This window comes from Erpetoichthys calabaricus, chromosome 6, assembly GCF_900747795.2.
Source record: "Erpetoichthys calabaricus chromosome 6, fErpCal1.3, whole genome shotgun sequence".
NCBI classification, from domain to species: Eukaryota; Metazoa; Chordata; class Cladistia; order Polypteriformes; family Polypteridae; genus Erpetoichthys; species Erpetoichthys calabaricus.
This window is the reverse complement of record NC_041399.2, coordinates 182,463,677-182,490,794: the sequence shown is the minus strand read 5'-3', so window position 1 is coordinate 182,490,794 and position 27,118 is coordinate 182,463,677. Positions and strand designations below refer to the sequence as shown.

Below are 27,118 nucleotides of genomic sequence, written 5' to 3'. Positions count from 1 at the left end.
CACAGCTTCAGATGGGGCAACGGTTCATCTTTCAGACAATGACCCAATGCCTAACAACTATGCTGGAGTTGTTTTGGTACAAGTCTCTGGCTGTGTTGGAGTGGCCCAGCCAAAGCCCATAGAACATTTATGGAGAAACCTGAAGATGACAGATAACAGAAGCTCCTCATCCAATCTAACAGTGCTCGACAGGATCATCCAGTAAAAATGGGATAAACTGCCCAAATACGGATTTGGAAAGCTTATAAAGTCTTACCAAAAAAGACTCAAAGCTATAATTGCTGTCAAAGCAGCTTCTCCAAAATCCTGAATTAATGGTCCAAATATTTATATAAACAAGAGATTTCAGTTTTTAACTTTTAATAAATTTGCAAACTTTTCAGAAAACATGTTTTCACTTTGTTATTATGGGTTAGTAAAAGTAGATTGATGGACAACACAGTAAAGATGGGCAACACAGTAAAGCGTGCAGAAATTGAAGGGATCTGAATACTGTGGGAATCCAATGTACACAGGGTGTCAGAAGCAAAAATTGAACCTGTAGTTCTAATCCAATTATATGCTTGTTATAGTTTTAAGTTGTAGGTCTATAGGATTATTATTGTCACTTTTATGCAGTACAGTGAAATTCTTACTTGTATGTGCTTATTAACATGCAGTACATCCCCCCTCTCCAATACCATGACTGAGGAGACGTGCGATAGCCTACCCTTGTAAGATCAGGCTCAAGTAGTAACCCTTCCTGAGCAGAGCATCTGTCCATCAGAAGACACAAATACACACACACTCGTTCACACGTGGCAAGTATAGAGCTGTCAATTAACCTGCATGTCTTTTCAATGTGTGAGTTAAACCATATCAAATGTAAAAAAAAACACACATGAACACAGTGGAAACATGCAATCTCCCGACAGGACTTTTAGCCAAGGTTCCTGGAGCAATGACCTGGCAGTCCTACCTAAAAGCTCCATTTATAAAACTGTTCTTCACTGAAAAAGTTAAATTCCTAACTAATTTAGCACTACTAATAGAAAAGAGGAGCCTGGAAAGTTAGGGCACAATCCATGACTTTGATACTTTAATACCTGTGCATGTATACTATATCAAATTTCAGGATGCTGAAATATATATATTTAAGTAGGTTATGTTTCATTTCTTTTGTAATTTTTTTTAGAACGGTCACCACAACTGTTTTTTTAATGCTTGATAATTAACAAAATAATAGTATAACAAAAGAAACAGAAATCCACTTTAACAGAATGCTGCAACACCTCCTCCAAAACTCCTACCACTGCTAAGAAGGACAATTAGCTTAAATACTGAGCAAATTTATCAGAATGTGTCAGTTTTATTATAATATATATTTGTAATATATATTTATGATTCACTTATGGAAAGTTTAACATTAATTGTATTTACCTTCCATATGATGCTGACATGGGTTCTTAAGTGTCCTTGTGGACTGCTGTTTTTTATTTATACTTTGTCAGTGATTGACTATGCTGCTGTGTTGCTTCTGAGAGTGTGTGTTTGTGTTCTGTGGATTGTAAAGATCTACCAGTGTTAGTATATACAATACTGTGTCAGCAATCTTGTGGAATCCAGAATTGGAATGCATGGCCTTATTAAAAACGTTTTTAAAACCTTGTTTAGCTCTTTTAATGCCCCGTTTATGTACATGCTTTCAATATCTCATTCCTAATTTCTTTAACATTTTTCAATGGAGATATTCTGTAGAACAGTAAATCAAGGAATTAAACTACTTGTACGGTCCCTGCTTTCTTGCCTTGCAACCCAGCCACTTTTAATTATCAGATTAAGGGAATATTTAATTAATGCAGCATTTTGGATAGAGAGGCAGCAAGATTAACACATATTTTTTTGAAAGCTTAATTTACAAAAATATGACGTGGAGCCTGGAAAAAAATTACGTTGCCTTTATTTGTATTAAATACAGTATTTTTTATATACAACCCGAATGCAAACATATTAAGAATAAATCTTTAGAACTTAGTAAGATTTTAGTCACCATGCTATTAAAAAAGCAGCACTGGAAACTGTGCAGAAACAAGCATCACAAGACTAATGGGCATACCTTACATTAACAGGTAAAGGCTATCATCTGTATTCTCAGACACTGATAGAACTGGAACAGAAGAATTATTTTGGTTAAGTTGCTACTCACATACACACAAATGTCAGTGTACAATAAAGGGAAGTATATTTAAGGTAGAAGCCTGGAAACAATTGCACATAAGGGGTGAGCAGCTACTACTATCTACTATTTATTAAAACACTAAGGTCTGTGTGTCCTGTCCCTGGGTAATCTGATTGGTCAGTTTGGTTTTGATGATGCGATGAAAGAGGAAGTGCAAGTCTGAGATGCACAAGAAGGAGTAAAAATGTATGAGGCATGATGAGAGAGTCACCTTCAAAGACAGCAAGTAGAAAACCGAGCAGGAGGTAAGAAAGGTGCCTCAAAAATAATGGCAGAGTCCGAGAAGGAGGCTTTATGGGAACACGCTTGAGAAAAGAAGCGGCGGTTAATAGGCAGTCATACAAGCAAATACAGAAGAAAGGCACTGAAGGTGCACATAAGACAAGAGACAGTGGAGCGGGTTAAATGATGAAAAGAAAACCTTCAAATGAAAATATGCCCTCAATGGTGCTATATTGACAAGCCACTTTGTCAATTGGCCACATTGTGTTCACAAAGACTCTCTCTCCTTCAGTGTCAGGTCCAAATGAGACACCAACTTCCGGTCTCCTTTTTTCCGGACTGACTGGAAGGGGTGGGGCTTCTTTGTCTCTGTTGCCCTCAAGATGTGGTTTCTCGAGGCTGCCAGGGAAAAAGGAAGTAAGACTGTAAGTGACAGCATCCCCTCTCATCCCGGGGTGGTACCACATACCTTAAGTGAAGTTGGTCCACATGCGCAACAATAGAATAATTAAAAATATTTGCTATTACCTCTCTTTGACAAATACTTTGGCTATTCTCAAATAGACTATTAAATCATAAAGTTGAATGCATATCCTGATAAATATAAAAAGTGAGATAACGTGACACCCTGTCTGTTTTTAACCAACCAACAAAACTTATTATTATTAAGTTACTGTGCCTTTGCTCTGATTCTGTGAATGTGAAGAGCTGGTCTTACTTTTTCATTTTTAAACAGAAAAGATTGCTGGTTAGTGAAATAAAAAAAAACTTAATTTCTTTCAAAACAGGCAGTGGAACAGGACAATAAATGTGCACTTTAAATTTAAGGACTTGTATGGAAGTTGTGTACTTCCCATTATATAGCATCCTGTTAACTTAAAGCTTTTGGTGTTGTGCATGAGGCTGGACTGAGGCATGCCCTTACATTTTCATGCAAGTTTTAATTCCTCACCTCAAAGGCTTGCTCGATCAATTTAATTGCAAATATTACATTTCTTATTCATGAGTGCTTTGAAATTTTTCCAGCAATTTCCTACATTTTAGCTGAAATAGGTTCTTTTGTCCTGTGGTCCTGCTCATGATAAAGAAGTTTGTGAAATCTAATGAATGGATTTCATTATCTAAGAATGAGGACGCTCTTTCAGTGTCATTGCTTATATAAAATTACACAGGAGCTATTTCTATCAGTTGCATCTCCTAGGGCATAATTAAGGGCACAGAGGGGGGTTGATTAAACATTGTGATCTACTTCAGTACATACAAGTAACACTGTGCAGCTGATAATCTTTACAATGTCAGCAACAGATTTTACAATATCAGCATCAGAGAGATAAAACCATTAGTAAATTCCCGTCTTTCTATCATTTTGGTTAGAGATTCTAGTGCTGTATGTGTGCATTTTACACGTTTTCATTTGTCAGTTCAGTTTGGAAGGTTGCCTGTATCATTTTGAGTCCACAACATGATCAATTTTAGCATTATTTGGAGCTAACAATATGTAAGCTACCATTTGTAGGTTTCCAAAGCAGTAAATTGAATTTTCATGAGATAAGTGTCACCTATTTCATTATCATAAAACGACTTAATGCTTTAAATTTTGCATAACTTTTCAGACTTAGAGATAATGGATGGAAGTAAATGTGGCAGAGGAGCAAATCAGAGAGGACTTCTTCATAAATCATGTCTTTGCATAAGGCAGCATGGTAATCATATTAAATAAATGGCTGGCATAAATGAGTTAGTAAATTATTTACAGTAAGGGCACAGCTCTGGGGTTAGAAAGCTTATTCAAGATCAAATCTGCCTGCAAAGATTCCTAAATAGATGATAAGAAGGTATCCATTTAGACAACATTTTTGAGGTAATGTGCCTATTGTCACCCAGCTGGGCACTTACCATCTTCCTCAGGATTTCATTAATGTTTAATTTCAGTAATCATGATTTCTAATTGTGGTATGTGGGGAGACTGGAGGTTAAGAATGCCATATCTAGTGGAGGCAAGTAGGCTTCTGTATAATAATAAAACATGGTTGAAATCATGTAGAAGAACAGAATAATGAGATGAGATATAGTGTGAAAAGAGATGTTATATGTTCTAAGGACCAAGGCTCTGCTTAAGTCCTACTAGAGAGGGTCAGATGTCCAGCCAAGTTGACATGAGGAGCACATTTTGGTACTAAGAAGGTGACAACCTGCATGCACTATTTGTTCGCACTGATTTTATTCAGACCATGCCTTCAATCTAGAATAATTTTTTGCCAATACAAAAATAGTGGACTAGATAGATAGTGTGGACGCTAGAGGCACTGTTGCCCCGTAAAACCCACCAGATAGACGTCCAAAACACACTTGTAAAAAGCACCAAGAAGAATCTTTAATAATTTCTTCAATAAGTGCACCAAGCACCACACACTCCACAATTCTCCAATAATCAATACAATAAATCAATCCTCCACTCCCAGCAGCTTAGTCACCCAACCTCCCAACTCCAGCTCTCTCTGCTGGGTCTTCACCAGTCCTTTAAATAGTCCATAACCTGGAAGTGTTTCTCCCCGGGTTCAACGCCACATCATCCTTGCTCCAGTAGCCCGGAAGTACTGCAGGCTTCCGTCCTCGTGACTCTGAAGTACTTCCGGGTTGTTGTAACTGTAGTAGTCCCCAGGTTCTTTGTGAGCTCCCACTGGTGTCACCCATGGCACCCAACAGGGCAGAGAAAACGGACTCCATGTCCCAGGATGCTTTGAGGGAATCCGGGGAACCGTTGCCATCCAGGGGAGCTGCCACCTAACGTCCCGGGGGATGCAGTGCCCTGAAAAGGCTGCCTTTCTCCATTCTTTTCTTTCATGGATGTCCTGGCCAGACTGAACCGCCAGCTATCCATCACGATAGATAGATAGATAGATAGATAGATAGATAGATAGATAGATAGATAGATAGATAGATAGATAGATAGATAGATAGATAGATAGATAGATAGATAGATAGATAGATAGATAGATAGATAGATAGATAGATAGATAGATAGATAGATATGCAGGTGTATTGATGTTGGTATAGAGGAGCCCCCATAGTGTTTCTTGACACACTCCTGCTGAATAATTAGTTGGCTGAAAGTCCTCAGTGTTAGTGTGTCAGGGAGAGGATGTGTAACATTGTTCATAATGGCAAGTGTTATTTTAATTCTGTCTTTCGCTTCTACCTCCAGGGTGTCCAGGCAGCATCTCAAAGCTGAGCATGCCTTTACAATTAGCTTGATGATTCGGTGGGCCTCTCTTGAAGTGATGTTACTAGCACAGCACACCACAGTGTAGAAAATTGCACTGATCATCACAGAATTGTAGAAGATGCAAAAGTTGTCACTACCAACATTAGAGGAATGTAGTCTTCTGAGAAAAAAAGAGCTGGCTTCCTTATACTGTATAGTTTGTCTGTAATAAGAGACCAGTTTAACCTGTCATTGATGTGGACCCCCAAGTAAGCATAGGAGTACGCCACCCCTATATCCACTCCTTGAATTGTAATTGGATATAGAGGGTCTTTGGTATGGCGAAATTCAATAGCCAGTTCCCTGGTTTTGCTTGCATTATGTTGCATACAGTTCTTTCTGCACCAACAAACAAAGTTCTCCACTTGACTGTTATACTCTGTCTCAAGCTTCAAGAGTTTTTGCATGACAGACAGAAAACACTTAGCTATATATAGTGTATGTATGCATGTGTATATATATATATATATATATATATATATATATATATATATATCTTATAGGATGGGGAGACAGAGACACATAAACTTATGGGGCACTCACAGGCAAACCCCGTATAATTAATGCAAAAAAACATGTTGTACAAATGGTTTTTTTTGGCAAGAAACATCTTTTCAGAAGCAAGTCCAATTCTTGACTGACTAAAGATGTCATTTCTTCAATTTTAAGTTCTTCTGGTAGAAAGAGGCTAGTCCAGGTGGACAAACACCAGAAGTAATGTCATCAATGTCAAAGTCTTCAGTCTTCTAGGTCTGTAGAGGAGAAATAGAATATGTGTTAGTATGGCTTTGAATTACCATCACCAGAGCCCTTAAGCTGTCCCCTATGCGCACACACGCGTGACAGTGTTTACATGCATACATACATACATTTCATGTAATCATATGTGTATGCTGATAACGTTATTTTTGCTGTAATTTCAGGTATATGGTGGTTATTTATCAACTCTTTTACTAACTGCAGAAGGTTCACCTCTAAAATGTGGAGCAGCACTTTCCCCCATCACAGACTTTAAACTTTATGGTAAGTTCGATTCAAATCTAATCAACCAACCATGACCAGCTATCGTGCCTCTCTAAAGAAAAAAAATGAAAGTACGAAGTCAATGAGGCATGAAAAATAATAACAGTGGAGAAGAGCTGAGCATCTGCTTTTAATTAAATCACTAACAGCCACTTATGACGATGTCAGCTTTGTAGAAAATTAAAGAAAAAAATCCCTTGTGTGTTATTTTTGTACTTGTAAATGAAATTTTCAGAACTTAGCACTGTATGCATGAATTATTGCATTGATGGCATTTCAGTATATTTTGGTTTTCATCAAAATTTTATGAAATATCATTGAAAAGTGATACCGTAATTAGTATAACAGTATAATTATTATTTTTATATGTGGTTGCAGGTCTTCCAGTAATTTTGTATATAGTACATTATAATTTGAAATTCCAATGTCATGATTTACTACTGGGCGGCACGGTGGCACACTGGGTAGCGCTGCTACCTCGCAGTTGGGAGACCTGGAGACCTGGGTTCGCTTCCCGGGTCCTCCCTGCGTGGAGTTTGCATGTTCTCCCCGTGTCTGTGTGGGTTTCCTCCGGGCGCTCCGGTTTCCTCCCATGGTTCAAAGACATGCAGGTTAGGTGGATTGGCGATTCTAAATTGGCCCTAGTGTGTGCTTGGTGTGTGGGTGTGTTTGTGTGTGTCCTGCGGTGGATTGGCACCCTGCCCAGGATTGGTTCCTGCCTTGTGCCCTGTGTTGGCTGGGATTGGCTCCAGCAGACCCCCGTGACCCTGTGTTCGGATTCAGCGGGTTGGAAAATGGATGGATGGATGAATGATTTACTACTTAAAATTATTTCAATTTCAGGTAATATAATGGGGTCCTGTGTGCCACCCTTTCCCATTTTTCACATATTGCCAAATCAGTGTGTTTATCAAATGAAGATTCTATTAAACATGATGATTAAGAGGGGATAAATGGGGAGCACACAACAGAGTGCACGAGCACCTCAAACTCTTCCTATTCACCTCCTTAATTCCTGTAATCTCTCTAGCAAGATACCTGGCCATACCACCTTCCTTGCAAACAGCCATTGTCACTCTCAGGTTTTTTCTGGTCAAGGAACTGCTTTATACATCCTTTTTCAAGTACCTTCAAAGCAACCCCCAGAGCGTTCCTCAGAAAGTCCTGTGTTCTTCCTCTCAAAGTGCCCAAAGGTGGCCCCAGGTCTCCTTGCTCTCCTGAGTCCCATCTATTAAGGAATCAAAGCCCTTTTCTATAGAACTTCAACTCTGTTGCCATCTTAGGTTATGGGGAAGCACTTTTCAGCTCCCAGAAATGTCCCATCATCTTCTTAGTATCTCACAAGTAATCATCCCCAAGGTATTAAAAGGAAATTACCAGGGTACTTAAACTGTACTTAATGCTCCTTTACCTACCTCATGGAACCACCATACCAGGCTGGCAACTAGTCACAGTATATACTGGAGTAATTTCAAATTGAAATTTGGGATTAGGTTTTGTTTTCTGTTCATTACAAAGTTTAGGTTTAGGTCTGCTTAATTAGTTAAGACATTACATTTCCTAACATAAGGCCTAGTGATATTAACACCATGATCTGTTGCATTACAACCTCTCAGCAAACTGCTATATGATCTTCTGTGAAAAGTATTATTTTTCAGAGAATAAAACAAAAACTCTGCAGAAAAATATGACATCTATGGTGCAGAAAATGTCATTGAAATCGACTAATAAGTCATAAAGCAGTGCAAAAGCATACCCACTAAAGTATTTCACAAAGTTTTAACTTTGATAAAGTTTATTACTGCTATTGAATCATTTTGAGTAAAATTAAAGCAGAGTAATACCAGCCCAAGGAAATGTCGCATACAGTGCTTATAAAAAGTATTCACAGACTTGGAGGTTTTCAGATTGTATTGTTATACACCATTAAATCAAAGTGGGTTTAATTTGGCTTTTTTGACATGATCGACAGAAAATGACTCTTTAATGTTAAAGTGAAATCAGATTTCTAACAGTGGTCTAAATTAATTATCAATATGAAACAAACTAATTGATGTCATAAGTATTCATCCCATTTAATACAACACACCTAAATCATCATTGGTGAAGCCAATTAGTTTTAAATGTCACATAATTAGTTCAATGGAGATCGCCTGTCTATAGCTAAAGAGGGTTCAGTTCATTGTAGTATAAATGCACCTTATCTGTGAGGTCCAACATGTAGTGAGTCAGTATTGTGGCCCACATAATGAAGACAAAACACACTCCAAGCAACAAGAAAATATCTGAACCACTGAAGTTTCCTTGGAGTTCAGTTAAATCAATCATTAAGAAATGGAAAGTGTATGGCACAGCTGTAAATCTGCCTAGATTAGGCCGTCCTCAAAAAGTGAAAGATCGTGCAAGAAGATTAGTGGCCACCAAGAGACCTATAACTCAGACAGAGTTACAAGCTACAGTGGATCAGATCGGAAAGATTCTGACAAAAAAGGCACAATTATGACGTCTTGGCTAGGGGCACACAGGAGACTCCACAGTCAGCTGGAAGAAGGTCCTGTGATCTAATGAAACAAAAGTTGAACTTTTGGGCTATTGGACTAAATGCCAAGTTTGATGTAAGCTAAAACTGTATATTAGCAGGTCTTGGATGGCTTGTAAGGGTAAAGGATAATATTAATGCAGAAGAATACAGGGAAATCCTAGAAGAAAACCTGATGCAGTCTGCAGGAAACCTGCACCTTAGGAGAAGATGTGTTTTCCAAAAAGCCAAAACTACACAGGAATGACTGAAAAACAGCATCATCAATGTCCTGAAGTAACCAAGTCAGAGTCCAAATCTCAGTCCACTTGCGAATTTGTGGCTGGGCTTGGAAAATGCTTGTCACTCACCATTGCAGTGCAATCTGATAGACCTTGAGAAGTTTTGCATATAAGAATGGGAGAAAATTTCAGGCTCCAAACTCAAGACTGTCATGGCTGTCAGAGGTTTATCTATTAACACTGACTTGAAGAATATACAGTTAATTTTTTTGTGTTTTATATTTTTTTATTTATTTAGGTCACTGTTCAGAGATCTGTTTTCACTTTGACATTAAAGAGTCTTTTTCTGCTGAGTACTGACAACAAAGCCAAATTTAATTCATTGTGATTCAATATTGTATTACAATAAAATGTGAAAATCTCCAAGGGGTGAATAGCTTTATAAGCACTGTAACTATAACATTAGGTTAAAGGATTATAAGAGCAGATACCACATAAGCATAACATCCTTGGCACAGATGGAAGCTGCAGTATTTAATATTTCTATGCATATCAAGCAATCGGTTTTTAGCTATTGTTGCACCTTTCCAGGAGAATTCAGCAGTGAAACACAGTTTTTCAGGATTATGGTACTTTCAGAATTCATTCAGTCAGAGCATAGTGTCTTCATATGATCCTTTTGACTTCATTTAACTGTATTGCTGTGTAGCAGACTTCATCAAGGACAGTCTAAGAGTGCTTACATATACTTGCAGGGCAAATTATTAGGAACACTATACTAATACTGTGTTGTGCAATCTCAGATTTTTTTTACCTACCATAGTTGTACCGAATGATTATCTGAGTTCACGTAGCCTCTGTGTCAGCTCAAATCAAATTGACCATTCTCCTCTGACCTCTCTTATCCACAAGTCATTTCTATCTGAAGAACTGCTGCTCAAAGGATCTACTTTGTTTTTTGCACAATTGTGAGTAAACCTGTAGCAGTCGCAAAGATTCAATGGTTCACACTGTCCGAAGATGGTGATTATTTTATTACGGGGACCCCAAGAACACACCTACCCTTAACCTCACACACACTTACACACGGAGACACTTATAATGAGGATCAATTAATAGATAAATATTAAAGATGTAATAAAGATAATAAAGTATATTTACGTAAATAAAGAAGGTAAAAAAGCCCTACTCAGTTCCCTGACAGTGACAATTATTTACAAAACTGCACAAATGAAACTAAACCAAACACTAGGCACTAACAGTAAACAGTAAACACTTACAAAAAGTCCAAACACAGTCCAGTATAGCAGGTACAGATGACGATAGTGTGTGGAATAAAAACATCTGTGAACAGCCATCTGAAAGAAATATAACGTTTTGTCCTACCAGGTTCCAGTTTGTTGCGTGAAGATTTGGCATGATTAGGAGCACTCCCCAGACGAAAGCATATTCAACCAAGATGAAAAGGCAGAGGACAAGCACATACATTATATTTAAAGTGTAATCCGTAGTGGTTGTAGTGGTAATCCAATAGATTGTGAAGTGTAGAAACAAATTTACACAGATGATCATGATCCCCTCGTCTTCTTGTTGGCTCATTTGAGCTCCTAATTAGCTTCCATTCTAGCAAATCCAGCCACTCTGAACTTGCCCAGTGGTGTAATACTATGGTAGCTGCTGGGAGTTGTAGGAAATTGAAGTTGTGTAGCTACAAAATCTAGAGACAGAAAAGAGGAGATCCACAGTTACAGAAATACTCGAACCACAGTCTTTCCATGGTTTAAATCACAGAGACTGCATTTTTGTCAGTTCTGTTGTTTGATGTGAAAATAAACTGAACCTTCTGACTTGTATCTGGAGGGTTTTACACATTGCACTGTTGCCACATGGTTAGCTGATTAGATAATTGGACAAACAGGCATTCCAAATAATTTGCTTAGTGAGAATATATTAAAATACAATGCAATAACAGTAAATAACTGGACCATATAACATATGCATACTGTTAATAACCACAAAAAATAGATAAATTCACAGTAGGAAAGAAAATCTCAATGATTACCATTATTGTCACACTGATAGTTCTTTCAGTTATAATTTAAAACAAATTTGACAGTTGCAGTTTCTTTTATGTTTTTTTGAGATGTTCCTGGTAACAGAATGCTACATGCAGTTATGAAAAAGGATAAGGTCACAAAATAAACATGAAATCCTTAATGAATATTTACCAAATGTGGTTTTCTATTTTAGCATCAGCATTTTCAGAAAGGTATTTGGGCTCGCCAGAAGGAGACCCACGAGCATATGAGGTATGTAATGTGTAACTAAAAATGTTTGTTATGTGATTTATTTGTGGTTTCTCTTTTGACTCACGCTATGCAAAACATTTGTCATTGCCTTAGCATTTGTTTCCCCTGCAGTCCATAGCCACAGATTTCTATCAAGCAATATTTTTTTCCCCTGAGATACTAAAAATGAAATATTATATTATAGAAACAAGATTTAAAGGATTAGAAATGTCTTTGTTCTGTATGTCAGTTATGATAAAATATTTTCTTAACCTTATAAATGACAGTAGATTGGAATACTCAAAAAGTTTCATTTGTTCTATTCAGTTTTTTGCTAACTTTTAATACTTCTTAAAATCATCTTTATTATTATTATTACTAAAATTATTATTTTAAATAATTTTTAATATTTTCACTATATGTTTTGTATAAGGTTAATGCCACTTTTCCAACAATAGGAATTTAAGCACACAAATGTACAATGTAAAATGGGATTTGGTTTTATTATTAGGTCATGTTCATTTTCTAAAATGAAAATACCTTTGTGTGAAAATTTGTGCATGCATGATGTTGGAACATAATTTAATGACAATTTAATTTTTCTATTGGAAATAGTCACACATGTTTCAGCCTGTTAATTAAGGATTTGTAATACCTGATGTGGAGCCCATATTAAAATATTTCATTTAGTGACTTACTTGACTGCCACCAACAATTGAAATTTCCACTAATACAAAGTTAAGCAATATAGGAGATTTGGTAGTGACACCGTTCAGTCACTTATGACAACATCCTTTTTGAATATGTTTTAAAAGTCTAAAGAGAAAAACAAAAAAGCAAAGCAGATAAAAAGTGTTAGTGATGAGGGTAAGATAAAATCAAGATACAGTACAAGGAATATTTCTCACAGAACCTGGCAACACTGATGTTCTTTCCTCTGTGGCTGGTCCACAAAAGATGCTCTGATCCTCCTGAGAGCAAACTATACTTACTGTATAATACAGGAAGAGGCAAATCAAAAGGCATTGTTAGAACTCCTGCTATTGATCATTGTCTTTGGGTCAGAGGCCAGAACAAAAGAGCGTGTAAGAGACTATGTTAACACCAAAATCAATCCCAATTAAAGGCACACTGTTCCCACAAGTCTGACATGTCAAATACTGTACTACAAATAAAAATTTAGAAGGAATAAACCATAGTACTTTGCCAGATCATATATTAGGTGTTGCTGTGCATAAGACTTCAGCTCTTTTTAATTAAGTTTCTGTTTTATTCTTTCCACAGTTGGCCAGGTTAGCTCCGCGAGCAAAGCAGCTGACTGAAAAGAAGCTTTTGATAATACATTCCACAGCAGATGGTATCTCCTTTATATTAATTCATATTGCTTATATACAAATCTAGAATATCTTGTTGTAACTGTTGGCATGTTGTATTTTTAACAGAAAAAGTCCACTTCCAGCATACTGCAGACTTTGTTACTCACCTTATCCACTCAATGGCTAACTATACCCTTCAGGTGAGGATTTACATTTTTATCTTACTTGAAGGAATATTATGCTGAAAAATATTGCAATGCATTTTGAATTCTGCAGCCATGCACCTTTTCATGTACTGTATGTTAAGATGAAAGTATGCTTTAAATCAGCTTCACTGTTTTAGTAGATACAATACATAAAAAGGGAACCGTAAATTTAGATCTGCAGTGGCTACAGTAGTAGATGGTAAAACTCCTAACTGCCAGTTCCTTTCCACCACTGACTTATGGTGTGACTTCAACAGAATGACTCTTGATTTTGAAATTATGTAAACAGTTTAACAATACACTTAAAATGTATAAATCTTGTTGGACAAGCTTACATGCAATTGCAATTAATATGAGAACCTTCTACATATATTTAATATCTTACAGTATCTTGAAATAATTATAGTAAGCATGTTATTTTTATCTTAATAATTTACTTCCTATAAGAAGTATATTTTACAAAGGGAGCATTGAAGTTATTTTTTGGATTCAAATCAAAATTTATAACAAATGTAAAATAAAACATGTCAAATAGCATGGAAAGGGAGTATCGTAGAGAACAGTGTCAGAGACGACCAAATGGGCAGCAATCAAAATTACATGAACTGATGATGAGCAGAACACCATAGTTAACGAAATGAGCAAGCGTCATTGCTCGTTTTTTTTTCCATCCAGCTAATTACTGTTCCACATCCTCCATTCTTCAGCTTTGCATCAGTCCTGTAGATGATACTACAGCCAGTGTTACATATTATCTGTATTTCTTCTTCTACATAACCCTGATTTGATGATTCAGATGTTAAATGTGGTGTTCAGATGTATTTTTTCCCAATCATGGTGTAGTCTCTTTTGCCTCAGAGACTTGCTTTGTTAAGTGTAGCAGTATTGCATAAAAGTGTAGCAGTATTGCATAAAAAAGTGAGGTCCCCTTGATGTGGCTTACACTTCACCTGAAATTCAAAAACAGAAAACCTTAAAACTGGTCAATGATGTCCACTTTAAAGTATAGAGTGAACCTGCATGTCAATTCATGTCTTGAGCACATAATAAAAAAGTGTTTTGACAAATATGTAGTTACCATGTATGAGACTCTAGAGCAGGGGTCTCCAACTCCAGTCCTGGGGAGCTACTGTGGCTGCAGGTTTTCATTCTAACCCTTTTCTTAATTATTGACCAGATTTTCTTGCTAATTAACTCTTTGCCTTAATTTTAATTGATGCACAACTTAAGACTCAGGCCCCTTAATTATTTCTTTTTTCCTTAATTATCAACCAGACAATATTAAGACATAAAATGTACCAAAACATAAACAACAACCTGCGTCCATCACACAATAACTGAAAATAAAGAAAGGTGAAGGCCTCAGTAATGTTGATCTGCTAAGTTCCACAAAACATTTTGGCAGCGCTCTTAAAAAAAGGAAAATCAACAGTTTTGGAAATGTCTGCCATGGCAGAATGAGCAGCATGGAATTAAATAACGGGTTTAACTAGCAATGAGAATTGGCTTCAAATTAAGAAACTGAATGGAGTGAAGTTGGTTGGAGTTTGAGGCCCAACTTAGTTGGTCATCTGTTGGCTCACTTCACATTAAATTTATGTTTATGTTTATGGTAAGGAAAAAAGAATCAATTCAGCAGTCAGAGTCTCAAGAAAAGTCAATTAAAATAAAGGGAAATAGTTAATTAGCAGCAAAAACTGGTCACTAATTAAGAAAAGAGTTAAAATGAAAACTTGCAGACACAGCAGCTCTCCAGAGGCCTCATGTATAACGCCGTACGTAGAAGTCACACTATAACATGGCATAAGCACAAAAGCGGGATTGTGCGTACGCACAGAAAAATCCAGATGCAGGAATCTGTGCGCACGCATACTTTCACGTTCTTCTACCACATAAATCCCGATTTGCATGAAAAGTAACGCACGTGCACGCGCCTTCTGTCCCGCCCCAACTCCTCCCAGAATTACGCCTCTTTGAATATGCAAATCAATATAAATAGCCTTCTGTGAAAAGACAATGGGAAAAGCACGGGAGAAAATATAAGAATTTCAGCGAATACCAAGTGGAGGCAAAGGAAAAACGTACTATTTGTTGGTTTAAACAGTGGTATAATCAACAAAAGGAAGCTGATCGAGTGACGGAGTGTCGGAGAAACTCGAAGGCTCAACTTCACAAAGTCGCACAGTGCCCAAAATAAAAAAGAAATCACATATCAAAGTCGCCGTGAAAAAGCGAGTCGTAGCCCACCGTCTGAGTGTCATATGAAAGCTTATTAGGGTACTGACAAAAAAAAGGCACACAGTGGGGAAAAAAGCACGAAATGTCAACTTTAATCTCGAAATTTCCACTTTAATCACGTAGTTTATTTTGCCATTAAAGTAGAACATCATAAACTTCATCTTAAAATCGTTTAATTTACTAGTTTCTCAAATCCCATTGTAACTAAAGTGGCATGCTAAATGCTTTGTTCTGTATTTGATCTTCTGTGTGCTCTATGTGTATGAATCACTACCTTCTTTTTAAACGGGCTTTCTCTTTCTCCGACAGGACACATAATCCATTACATTCGTAATATTACAGCTCTCTGAATAATTAAAATACTGAGATGTATACGTGATATCTTTTTCATGATGATAGGAATGAAAGCATGTTATTAAACATGGGAACACGGTGGCGCAGTGCTTGTTCATGTCTCACGCAAGAGGCTTGCTGCGCCATGCGCAACCTTCAATGAAATAATTTATCACAGCAGTACTGTCTCTTTCAAACGTACTAACCTCCAATTCCTGTCCTTACTTTTCTTTCTGCAAAAACTCAATCGCCACACAATAAGCTATGTAATAGACGTGAAGCCATCTGTAAGCTTAGAACTTCGATTCTTCAAAACTTTTAAGGAACATTGAAATATCTTAGTAGTACGTGTTTAATTATTATATCCGTCTATCTTTCCAGTGTCGCGTCAGCACCAGCAAGAATACAACGCAAGGCAGGAACAATTACTGAACTAGCTAGCGCTGCGGCACCGTGTCCTCACATGTTTAATTATTAACAATACAGATTATTTAAATGAAGTTAAAGTTTTATCTGTATAATATAATCAACATGTTTTGCTGCATTTCGTCTTAAAAATGAATACCGTCATCACATGTAAATACGCGCTTTATAAAGTGGCGCAGGTTGTGCAATATTATAACTGTAGTGCAAGTTTACAGTGGGGTAATTGTACTTATAAGTACAAACAGTTCTACAAGGAGCACTTGATGGACTGATTTAGTGCGTTTAGAGTTCTTGGGATGAAACTGTTTCTAAACCGCGAAGTCCGTACAGTCTGCAAAACCGGGCGGATAAATTGCGTACGTCAAGGAATGAGTTACCGTGGAAATGTGCGTGGCTTTACGCCAAGTTTAGGTTTTATACATCGCGATTTGAGCGTGGAAAGGTTCGTACGCAACATTTCTGTGCGTACGCACCGTTTATACATGAGGCCCCAGGACTGGAGTTGGAGACCCCTGTTCAAGAGTTACTGAAAGCAGCCTAAGTGTTCATTTTTCCTCTTCTTTATATGCTTAAGTTCCTTTTCACACCCAGGGAAATGGTTACAAATAACTAGTTGGCTGTAACTTAAAGGAGCTTTATTTATTTAATATGGGAATGTCCTTACTTACAAAAATTGTAAGCAACAATAAGAATAAAACAGTGTGAAGTCACTGCAAAGGAGCCAAGACAACGTGATAAATTAAGAAAAGTAATATGAGAATAAGGGAAAAGGGAACATTTCCAGACTGTTGCTGCCATGAAGTTTACAGTACAGATGGCAGAAATGTCCCATAATGCACACTGAAAATGAATATTTATGCTGTATTTCAATGGAACTTGCTTGTCTTGCTGTGTGAAACCATGATAGCATGTTTGACAATCGATTGTATTCAGTAACATTGCAGCAGCACGATTAACTTGCCATCTCATTTTTGTAATTTGACCTCAGATTTGGTTTAATGTTATTGACTTAACAGTTTTATTGGTATAATGCACTGTTATAGCATTCGTTTATTGGGGGTATTGAAATTTGACTAAAGTGCTACTAGCCATCATACAAATAAAGGGTGCATTAGAAGAGCTGATAGAAAGTGTAGGTACATGATTTTTAATATTTTTCTTTCAGATACTGTATTCTTGCATATTTCACTTTTTTACTCAATATGATGATTGTTTAATTGCTGAAATATTTGTAAGATTTCAACCACAGTGTGCTCTTTTGCATCCATCACACGACATCTCCTGTCATAAAGAAGACAGTTATAATCTTACCTTTGGAAAAGATAGTGTGAAAAAGAAAATGATCTCCAACCTTATTTTGCTGTCATAAACATACCTATGAAATGCAGAAGGCATATTTTGGGAAATTGGGTGTTTTGCATTATTAGGGAAGTTCTAAGACTCTTGTTTAACCTGAAGATTATTACCCTTTGAGTGCAAATGTAAGCTGCTCAGAAATAAAAAAAAATCTCCTAACAGCGCCCTGAAGCCAAAAATGTAAATATGAAGTTTATCCTTTAAAATATACTCTTTTGGATCATTATTTCAATATGCATGTACTGTTTGTGGCTAATCACACTTTTATTTTAGTTTATTTGTATTGTATTTACATTTACACACCTATTTACAATTTTAAGATGTAAAATGTATATACAGTGGCACACACGTGCGCATGGGAGCCGGCCACAGGGACTAAAAGAAGGGAATTCCCTGCCCAGCCTGGGGGTGGCCTGGTGCACTCAGCTCTCTTATTTTGTCCCTGCAGACCAGACATGGGAAATTCTGCCTGAGTGTGAAGATGTCACTTCCACCTCAGCTCTGAGGACATCACTTCCTGTCCTGGCCCCAAGGATGACATCACTTCCTGAAACCTCCCTATAAAACGCACCTTTCTTCCTCCGTTGAGCAGTTCTGTTTTGGACTCACTTCGGTACTCCATTGTACTGAATACTTTGCCTTTTTGCAGCCAAGATCAAGTACATGGGTAGCTGCCCCAAACCTTTGTCTTGTGTCGAGGCTCATCATGTCACAACAGGAATATACTGTTTAAATAATACACATACAGAAATATAAATACAGGGGCAGGCAAAAGTAGGTTTACCTAAGCACACTGTGCCATTGTGGCTTATTTTTAAGTTAATAAAGCTAGTGAGTTAATAAAGAAATTGTAATAATTATAACCTGTATGTCTCTTTCCATATGTAAGCCTACTTTTGCCCACCCCTGTATATGCATATTATTTTAAGTACAAGTGTGGTAGCATTGTGGTCCAGTAGTTTCCACTGCTACCTGAACTGAGTTATTTTGTGTGGAGTCTGCACATTCTCCAGGTCTATGTTTGTGTTTTTCTGCCACATTCTCAGTGAAGTGTAAGTTGGATTACCTGGTGTTTCTCAATTTCCTCCATGTGAGTGTATGTGTGTAGGTGAGTGGGCCCTGTCATGGACTGTCCAGATCTGGTTTCTGCCTTGTAGCCAGGTTCTGCCAGGATAGGCTCCAACCCACTACAACGCTGAACTGTTTCTTAAAGCTCCTGTTACTAATAATATAAATGACTAGAGTTTGTGGTAAATAATGATGCCTTGACACAACAAAGAGGTTTGGGGCAGTCTCCCATATACTTGAGAATTGGCTGCAAAATGCAAAAAAGGTTGAGAAAATGGTCTTTACAGACAAGAATTCAAAACAGAACTGCACAGGTTACAAAACATGGCAGATATAAAGTTGAAAAGCAGGTAGAGGAGGGATCTTGGGCCTGGAACTGGAAATGAGGTCATTAGAAGATGGGCTCTGTTGGTATGGAAGTGACGTCTTCTTGGGTGGAACCAGAAGTGACATCATGGGAGCCAGGTGGAGTTTCCCGCATTTGGTCTGTGGGGAGATAAGAGAAAGGATTAATGCATTTTGCTACCCCTTGGTCTGACCAGGAATTTCCTTCTTTTGAGCCCTTTAACCACCTCCTATGTGCACGTGTCTGACAAGTTAATTTATGTAAATTGATTTTAGTGTCTCTCTTCTACTCTGAAACCCCATTTCAAGGTCAGGAAGGCTATTCAGATCGAAAATGCAGTGATACCACGCAGCAATAAAGTCCAACAAGAAAACAAAAAAATACATTTCGTTATCCTTGAATTTTAGTAATAATAATAGATGCAATCAAATACAGTGGAACCTCGGGTCACAACCATAATTCGTTCCAAAACTCTGATCGCAACCCGATTTGGTCGGGACCCAAAGCAATTTCCCCTCATAGGATTGTATGTAAATACAATTAATCCGTTCCAGACTGTACGAGCTGAATGTAAATATATTTTTTTAAAGATTTTTAAGCACAAAAGTAGTTAATTACACCATATGTACAGTGTAATAGTAAACTAAATGTAAAAACCTTGAATAACACTGAGAAAACCTTGAACAGAGAAAACTAGCATTGCAAGAGTTCATGCTAATAGCCTTACGAACCGATCTCTGTAAACACTTTTTTTAATGAGTTTTAAGCACAGGGGAAAAAAAGGAACATTTGAACAAATCCGAACTTTATTTAAAAACCAACCATAAACAACCAAGAAGGTAACATTGCAGGAGTTCACGCTAATAGCCTTACGAACCTATCACTGTAAACACTTTTTTATTTAGTTTTAAGCACAGGGAAAAAAATGAACATTTGAAAAATCCGTAATTTATACAAAAACTAACCATAAACAACCAAGAAAGTAATATTCCATGAGTCGAGTTCTGGCATGAAGGAAGTGAGGAGGAACTGGGTGGAGAGGAGATTACAGTTTTGAGGTAAAGTCCCTCTGTGTGATGCACGTCTGACTGAGAACAATGTACTGTACAGGTACAGGGAGAGACTGAACACGTGCGTAAATCGCCGGCGCGTATGAACCAGAAGGGAAACGAAATAGAGCACTGTGGTGTTGTGGGTCCACAGCTCTCTCAGAAAAGGCCCGTTTTAAATAAATAATCACCGCGCTCGTGGTGTAGCGAGTGGCGTGGTACTGTGGCTGAAGTGGTTTCTGAGTGGATTCATGCTGCGGGCGTTTCTCACCTAAGTGCACAGGTGAGAGACGGTCCACAGCGTAATTGTTACCGGGAACTGTTGATTACCACAGCTGCCACATCCATTATATAGAGAAGCCCGAGACGGTTAGGGGAAAAAAGAAAAGAACAAGAGGAAAAAGAGAAGAACGGAAAGAATAGAAAGACGGAGGTTGCTGGAGTGCACGGGGCAGGAGAAAGCCAGTGAGAGAGAGAGAGCGCGAAGGCGAACGAGCAAGAGCAGGCTCGATTGCAGCTGGACTGTGGGCCCTAGCGAGGTGTGTAGTTAACACCTAAGGCAGTTGATGGTAGTCGCTCCTGCTGAGCATTTGGAGTAGAGCGGGAGTGACTAGTGAGGAAGAGGACTCACCGTGGAAGACAGCGGGAGTCGGGTGACTTAAGCTTATAATCACCAGCGTGGGAGTCCTGGCCGTTGGTGCAAAGCTAAGTCCTAGTCTGGGATGAGAGCGAGACCGAAGCTAGGATCGGGAAGCCTCCAGACCGGAGTGAGTGAGAGAGGTCAGCTGTAGAGAGAGCGTCTTGCTTGCTGCAGGGCCCTAACAGGAGAAGCAGGTGAGACGCTAATGTAAAAGAAGCACCGGGCTTAATTGTTTGAAAGGACTGCCTTCAGCAACGTTTTAACCTCAGCTTTTAAAGGATTGTTTTTTTCTATTTATTGTTTTACCTCCACTTTTGTTTTTATGGATTATTTATTTATACATTGGAAGCACTGCACTATTGCACATTGTGGACTTTGTTTTGTTGTTTTGATTTATTTAAATAAAAGAACTGTGCACATTTATACATCAACCCGTTGCTATTGTTGCCTCACTGTCTAGCTCATCTCGGTTATTATTATCGACGGTGTTGGGTTCAAGGGCTCCCTAACAGAAGATGGGAGCATGGAGCTGAACCCGCATTGTCACAAGCACAAAGAGTTCACAGCGAATGCACAGGGAGAGACTGAACACGTGCGGAAATCATCGGCGCAAACGAACTGGAAGGGAAACTGACTGGTTCGTCACCCGAGTGTGTGGTCGTGAACAGATGTAAAAGTTTGCCGAACTTTTTGGTCGTAACCCGATTTGTACGTGTTCAGAGACGTTCGTGACCCGAGGTTCCACTGTAGTGTTCCTGGATGCAGTAATGATATGTCAAAGTCCTAACAGTTAACTGTTTTATTAAATTATTACTTTTTCTTATTCCAGTGCAATTTGAGACACAGTTTAGCTAGTCATCATAACTTGGAACTGCCTGAATTGAAGTAGGAACACCAAATTACAATATTTTGCCATTTTTTAAATTTGTTCACCATGTTAGCAGCATGAATTCTTTAAAGTGTTTCTATAGCTAAGGCAATTTTATTGATTGCATTTACTATTTTTTAATACTCTGTCATTGATTGGGGCCACATAGTTGGGGCCACATAGTTGGGCCCATGTCTCCATTACTAGTCTAATACCTAGTAAGTGAAGTTAATGTGTTTTTTTTCTCTCAGAGAAGCTGTGATGTGTGTGTGCCTTGAATGATTGCATGCTCTCTTCATTTTTGTGTGTTTCATGACGTCTCATTGACCAAAGCGATATCATCACCGGGAACATCAACACTAGACTAACCCAAAGTGAATGTGCATGGGTATGTCAAAACGTGCCCTGAGAAGAAGTGGAATTCCAACTATGTTTAGTTCCATCTCTGTACCATTCTGGCATGATAGTGACCAAGATTTATAAATGGATGAACAGAGGAATATCATTCACTGTGTTTTTTTTTCCTTAGATATATCCAGATGAAGGTCATTTCATACACAAAGAAGAAATAAAAAAGCATTTATTTCATTCCCTTGTGAACTATTTTGAAGAATGTTTCAGGCTTCCTGACAAACTTTATGAGGAAAAAATAGAAGAGGAAGATGAATAACAAGGATAAAGTAGTCTTCTTGCTAAGCACAAGCCTGCTTCTTGAAAACAATATGCAACTGATTGTTTTTGTTCTTGAACATTATTACATTAGCATGTATCTGAGACTGAAAAGCAGGAAGCTGCCTGCTTCACTCATCCACACTTCTCTCCCGAAAGTGAAAGGGGGCTTTGAGCATGACAAAAATAAGCCAGTGACCTTTGTTCAGAAAGAAAAGGTAAAACAACAACACCACAGTAGCCTCATCAGTTTCATTTGGTCCATCAGAGAGGAGTTGCAGGAAGATCCGAAATCTGAAAGACTCTGAGGCTTCCAAGACAAGAATATCATCTCTCCTGCATATAAAGTTCACTGTGGCAGAGCAAAGCTTAGGAGGAACACTGGGAGAAAATTTTATAACACAAGCATTGGATGAACTGTGACACCCATGGAAGCTCCACGTGCTCACTCATTGTGTGAGTCAAGGAGGATTGTAAAATGACAAATATATACATAATATATCATATACTGTAAACTGTTTATTCATTAACAGTCCATATATACTATGAATATATATATATATATATATATATATATATATATATATATATATATATATATATATATATATACAGAGAAAGAAAAAGTATAATGTATACATATGTATGCATATCTATATGAAAAACTAGAGGCAGATATACTGGTGTGTGTGTATGTATATCTGCAAGCAGTATAAATTATATATTAAATTTATATTGTGAGGCTACTTTATTCAACATTAACATTTTTAAAACGTAATACTAAGCTTCATAAGTTGTTGTGTGAGTAACAGTTGTTTTATATGTAAAGTAGCACACCAAATATTGTTGATGAAACTTTGGAGGAAACAACAGTATGATATTGTTTTCAGTGTTTATGCTTGTCTTGACCTCAAAAACTTTGTAGCAGTGAAAGACAAAATACCATTGCAGTTTGGTAGCTTTGAGTTGATTCATGGTAAAATGCAAGCCATTATTGAACCAGGCAGTGATGTGCTCTATATGTATCCTACGCCAGCCACATATGGTAACAAGTACTGCAGTTTGGTGAACTTCTACATTAGAGAACTTTGGAAGGTGTAGAGGGTGCAAACAGCCATGAATTGATACAGTGGAACATACGTTAAGGAATGAGATCAATATTACGGATGGGCACAAAATAAACCTGTCTCTTGGAAGGTGAAGTGTTAGTGAAACAAATCTTACAGTAACAAGTAAGTCGAGCTGTCTTTTTTTAACTTTATGTGTTTTGCTTACAGGTTTTTTGAGTGCTACTGGAATTGATGCCTAGAAATTAATTTTAGGCACTGTGCCTTAATTTGAGATCTTTTCTGTCATGTGTAGTTTCTGATGGGCCAGTTTTCTTAAATTTAAATACCTATGTCAGATGTGGTTTTTTTCAGACTTGTGAAAAAAGTATAATTATGTTTTCCAAATGTATTAACAACCCAAAACAAGACGATTAGCATTACATTATATCCCAATACAAAATTGTGTATAGTTTAGTTTTTTTTTGTTTTGTTTTGTTTTTTTTGTTAAGAAGTTTTGGGTGTGCTATTATTAATAAAATGACCAATCTAGTAGTCTGTCTTTCATTCAGAGTGTTGCAGGCTTATTTGTTTTATCCTTAAATGAAAATACTTCGACCTTCTACCTTTACAAATGCATGTAGGAGACCATTTCCAACTCAAAGCTATATTTCATGTTAGAGAAAGAAATTAACACTATTCTTAAGAGTTTTTGTTTTCTTTGACAGCTTGAATGTTTTTGCTGAATACTGAATCATTTAATATTGTGAGTAAACTCACTGTCTTGTCCACAGTGCTGTGTAAATGGTGTATTTCAATATAATTTTAGTACTTTTGAGATCTCAATGTTAATTGTACATTAAGCATTTTGAAAACTATATTTCAGTGTTTATTTACCCAAGTTTCTGTTCATTTGTTTGTTCTGTTTTGAATGTTTGTTCATTTTTATTGTTTTTGTGACAAGTATGTTTAAAGTATGCTGATGTACTTCAGAAATGCCAAATGAAATGGACACTATTCAGTGTTTCAGAAGGAACTTTCTCTTTGTAATATTTGTAAGTGGTAGTCCAAAATGGTAAAGAAAACAAGGAGTTTGGAATTGAAACAGACTTTGTGCTGACTCAATTTGCTGTTCTGTACAAGGAAAACAAGGATGTGGCATGGAGGTAACTTTTGCTGGAATAAAAATTATTTTGACATCATTGGTTGGTAATCCTTAACAAATACAAATGCTACTATTTAAGAAGAAATCAACAAAATGAGAATTTCTTTCATGAAAGAGCAGTGGCGGACTGTGCATTTCACACCTAATCCTTCAGTAGTGCTCTGTCTGAATCAATCCGCCCCTCAAAAACTAATTTATGGTTATAAAAACCATCTTAATATGCAGAAATACAGTATAAAGAGCTGTAGCATCGCAGATAGATAACTCCTATAGCCACAATAAATGCCTTTATTGAATAGACAAACCAGGGGTGAACAAGTTCCTTTCTACTGCAGCTACAGCCGCGACACACATAAACATCAATAATAACTCATAAACTTGCAATATTATTTAGGACAATCGCAACATTTTACTCACCAAAAATTCGGATTATTTGGAAACAAAATCCATCCTCCTCTCTTTCCTCAAAAACAGTTCAATTACTAGCAGATTATCCGTGCGCTTCAGTTCAATCACGAAGTCCCTTTCTATCGCCATCGAAACTAATGCTGAAAGTCGAACCTGCCCTGTCGTATTTCTGGCATAAGTTTTAATTTGCTTTAGGGCTGAAAATGTCCGATGACAGAAGCAGTGGACACTGGAATGGTCATCACCAAACATACCAATGTGTACTAGCTGCCCCATTCTCCATGCCCCATTTTTCTGATGAAGGAAGTCAAGGAGATCAGTGAGAGATTTTCCTGCAGAATCATCCATGACATACTTACACCATCCTATCCAATCAACGGGTCTGAATACGGTGACGTTGCTGTACGCCTGCTAGAGGGCCCTAGTAACACCAACTCAAAATCTGATTGGTTGAAGCAACAGTTTAATCAACATTTATTTTGTGTTAGAGGGCCTGCAGAACGGATTGTGAAGGCCTCCTGGCAGACTTCATTGACTTTGACCCTGCCTGTCAACAAATGATGGCTGAAATGTGATTGGTTAAATGCTTTAATACGAAAATACATGTCTGGAAGCAGGCGCAGCACAACCATCGGAAAAAATATGAAAGAAAGCGGACAGACTATTTGGAATTATTTAATAAGTATTCATGGACAAAATATAATTAACATCAGTTTGTGATTCAGATATTTTTTTAGGCCAGCAGAGAAGGCCTTGCAGTCCCTGACGGTCCGCCACTGTGAAAGAATATATAATGAACATGCTATTTTTTTTTGCTTAAGGCTTAGTGGGGTGCTGGAAACTGTGATAGTACACCAGAAGTGCACTGGGATCACACATGGAAGGGACAGCAGTGCAGGAATCCACTGTGCCTCCCAAAAGACTTCATTTACATGAGCCTGTTTGGAAAATGTGCGTATGACAAGAAAATGCCCTTTAAATTATAAATGCCATTCATCGTTCCAGCTGTGATTTCTGGTTAGTTTCAGATCAGAACAAAATTAATATAATTTATTACAAAAAGAGTCTTAGTTAAAAAAATTGCACATAATAAAGTATGAAGTTGGTGGCTTTCACTGAATGAATAGTTCCCTTTGATGTGTTTTTTAAACTGACATTTTAACTTGGGTATTTATTGTAATGTTTTTGTTTAGGTTGTATTTTAATATATTTTATTTTCATGCTGTATCATCTGTTGCCACACAAGCATCTGTTTATGAATCGGCATCATGGTAAATTGTGTCCCATGTAAACACAGTCTCTGTGGGTTCAATGCAGAATCCAAAACCGATTCATCCACCACTAACAAGCCTTTCACAAAGATCATAGATTTTTTTGTGGATTGCACAAAAATAACAATATGGTAAAAACAGAGCATTTAGTTTTAAGTTCTGCGTAAGTAAATCGCCCTTCCCTCATTTTTAGAAGTGTCATGGAGCTTGTCTACTGTAACACATACTGTAATTATTCATGCCAAATGAACTTAAGAGTCTCCAAGTTTTAAGAAAAGCATGCTTTTGAGAAATAAATATGTAAGAATATGAGGAGAACCTGTAGATGCCTCAAAGATGTGTCCATCACACTTGGTCCAGCATCACAAAGGCGTCTGCATACTTTATGAAGAAAATGCTGAGCAGGCTGATAGCTAAATATGCTCCAGAACTGCAACATGGACTTTACTAAGGCAGAATGTGGATTGTGGGCTACCTGACTGGACTTCACTGGTGACAATGATTAGGTAATGAGATAGACAGATAAATAGAGGTTAGAAGCAGGTGCTGATACAGCGCATTGCTGCACACGCCACATGACGAACCAACTCAGGATCTCAGATTAGGACCTGAGTGCAGCCATGTGGCGGGTGACACCTCAGCACCACGGTAGTTCAGATGGAACAGAACCAGTGTGAGGTTTGTTATGGTGGCTGGAGTGCCAATTCTGACACCAACCCCCAGGTTTTTCCCTGCAGGCTGGATGCAGATTAATGTCATACCCAGGACTGAGCAATTGCAGGTTAAGGGCTTTGCTCAAGGGCCTAAAGAAGTAGAGTCACTTTTGGCGTTTACGGGATTTGAACCAGCAACCTTCCCTAGCCTCAGAGCCACCACTCCACCCACAGATAAATAGAATGGTGAATGTTGCTTTATTGATCCTAAGGAAGAACATTAG

The 27,118-nt window shown here is 37.6% G+C and overlaps 1 protein-coding gene across 1 annotated transcript in view; it reads left to right on the top strand.

Moving 5' to 3' along the window:
* Positions 1-24,539, top strand: part of dpp6a (dipeptidyl-peptidase 6a) — a 935,015-nt gene extending 910,476 nt beyond the window's left edge. The window contains exons 22-26 of the mRNA XM_028804164.2: positions 6,629-6,728; positions 11,739-11,797; positions 13,061-13,133; positions 13,219-13,292; positions 22,152-24,539. Of these exons, the coding sequence (XP_028659997.2) occupies positions 6,629-6,728; positions 11,739-11,797; positions 13,061-13,133; positions 13,219-13,292; positions 22,152-22,292 (447 nt within the window). The 3' untranslated portion in view covers positions 22,293-24,539. The remainder of the gene's footprint in view (positions 1-6,628; positions 6,729-11,738; positions 11,798-13,060; positions 13,134-13,218; positions 13,293-22,151) is intronic.
* Positions 24,540-27,118: the final 2,579 nt, after the last annotated feature.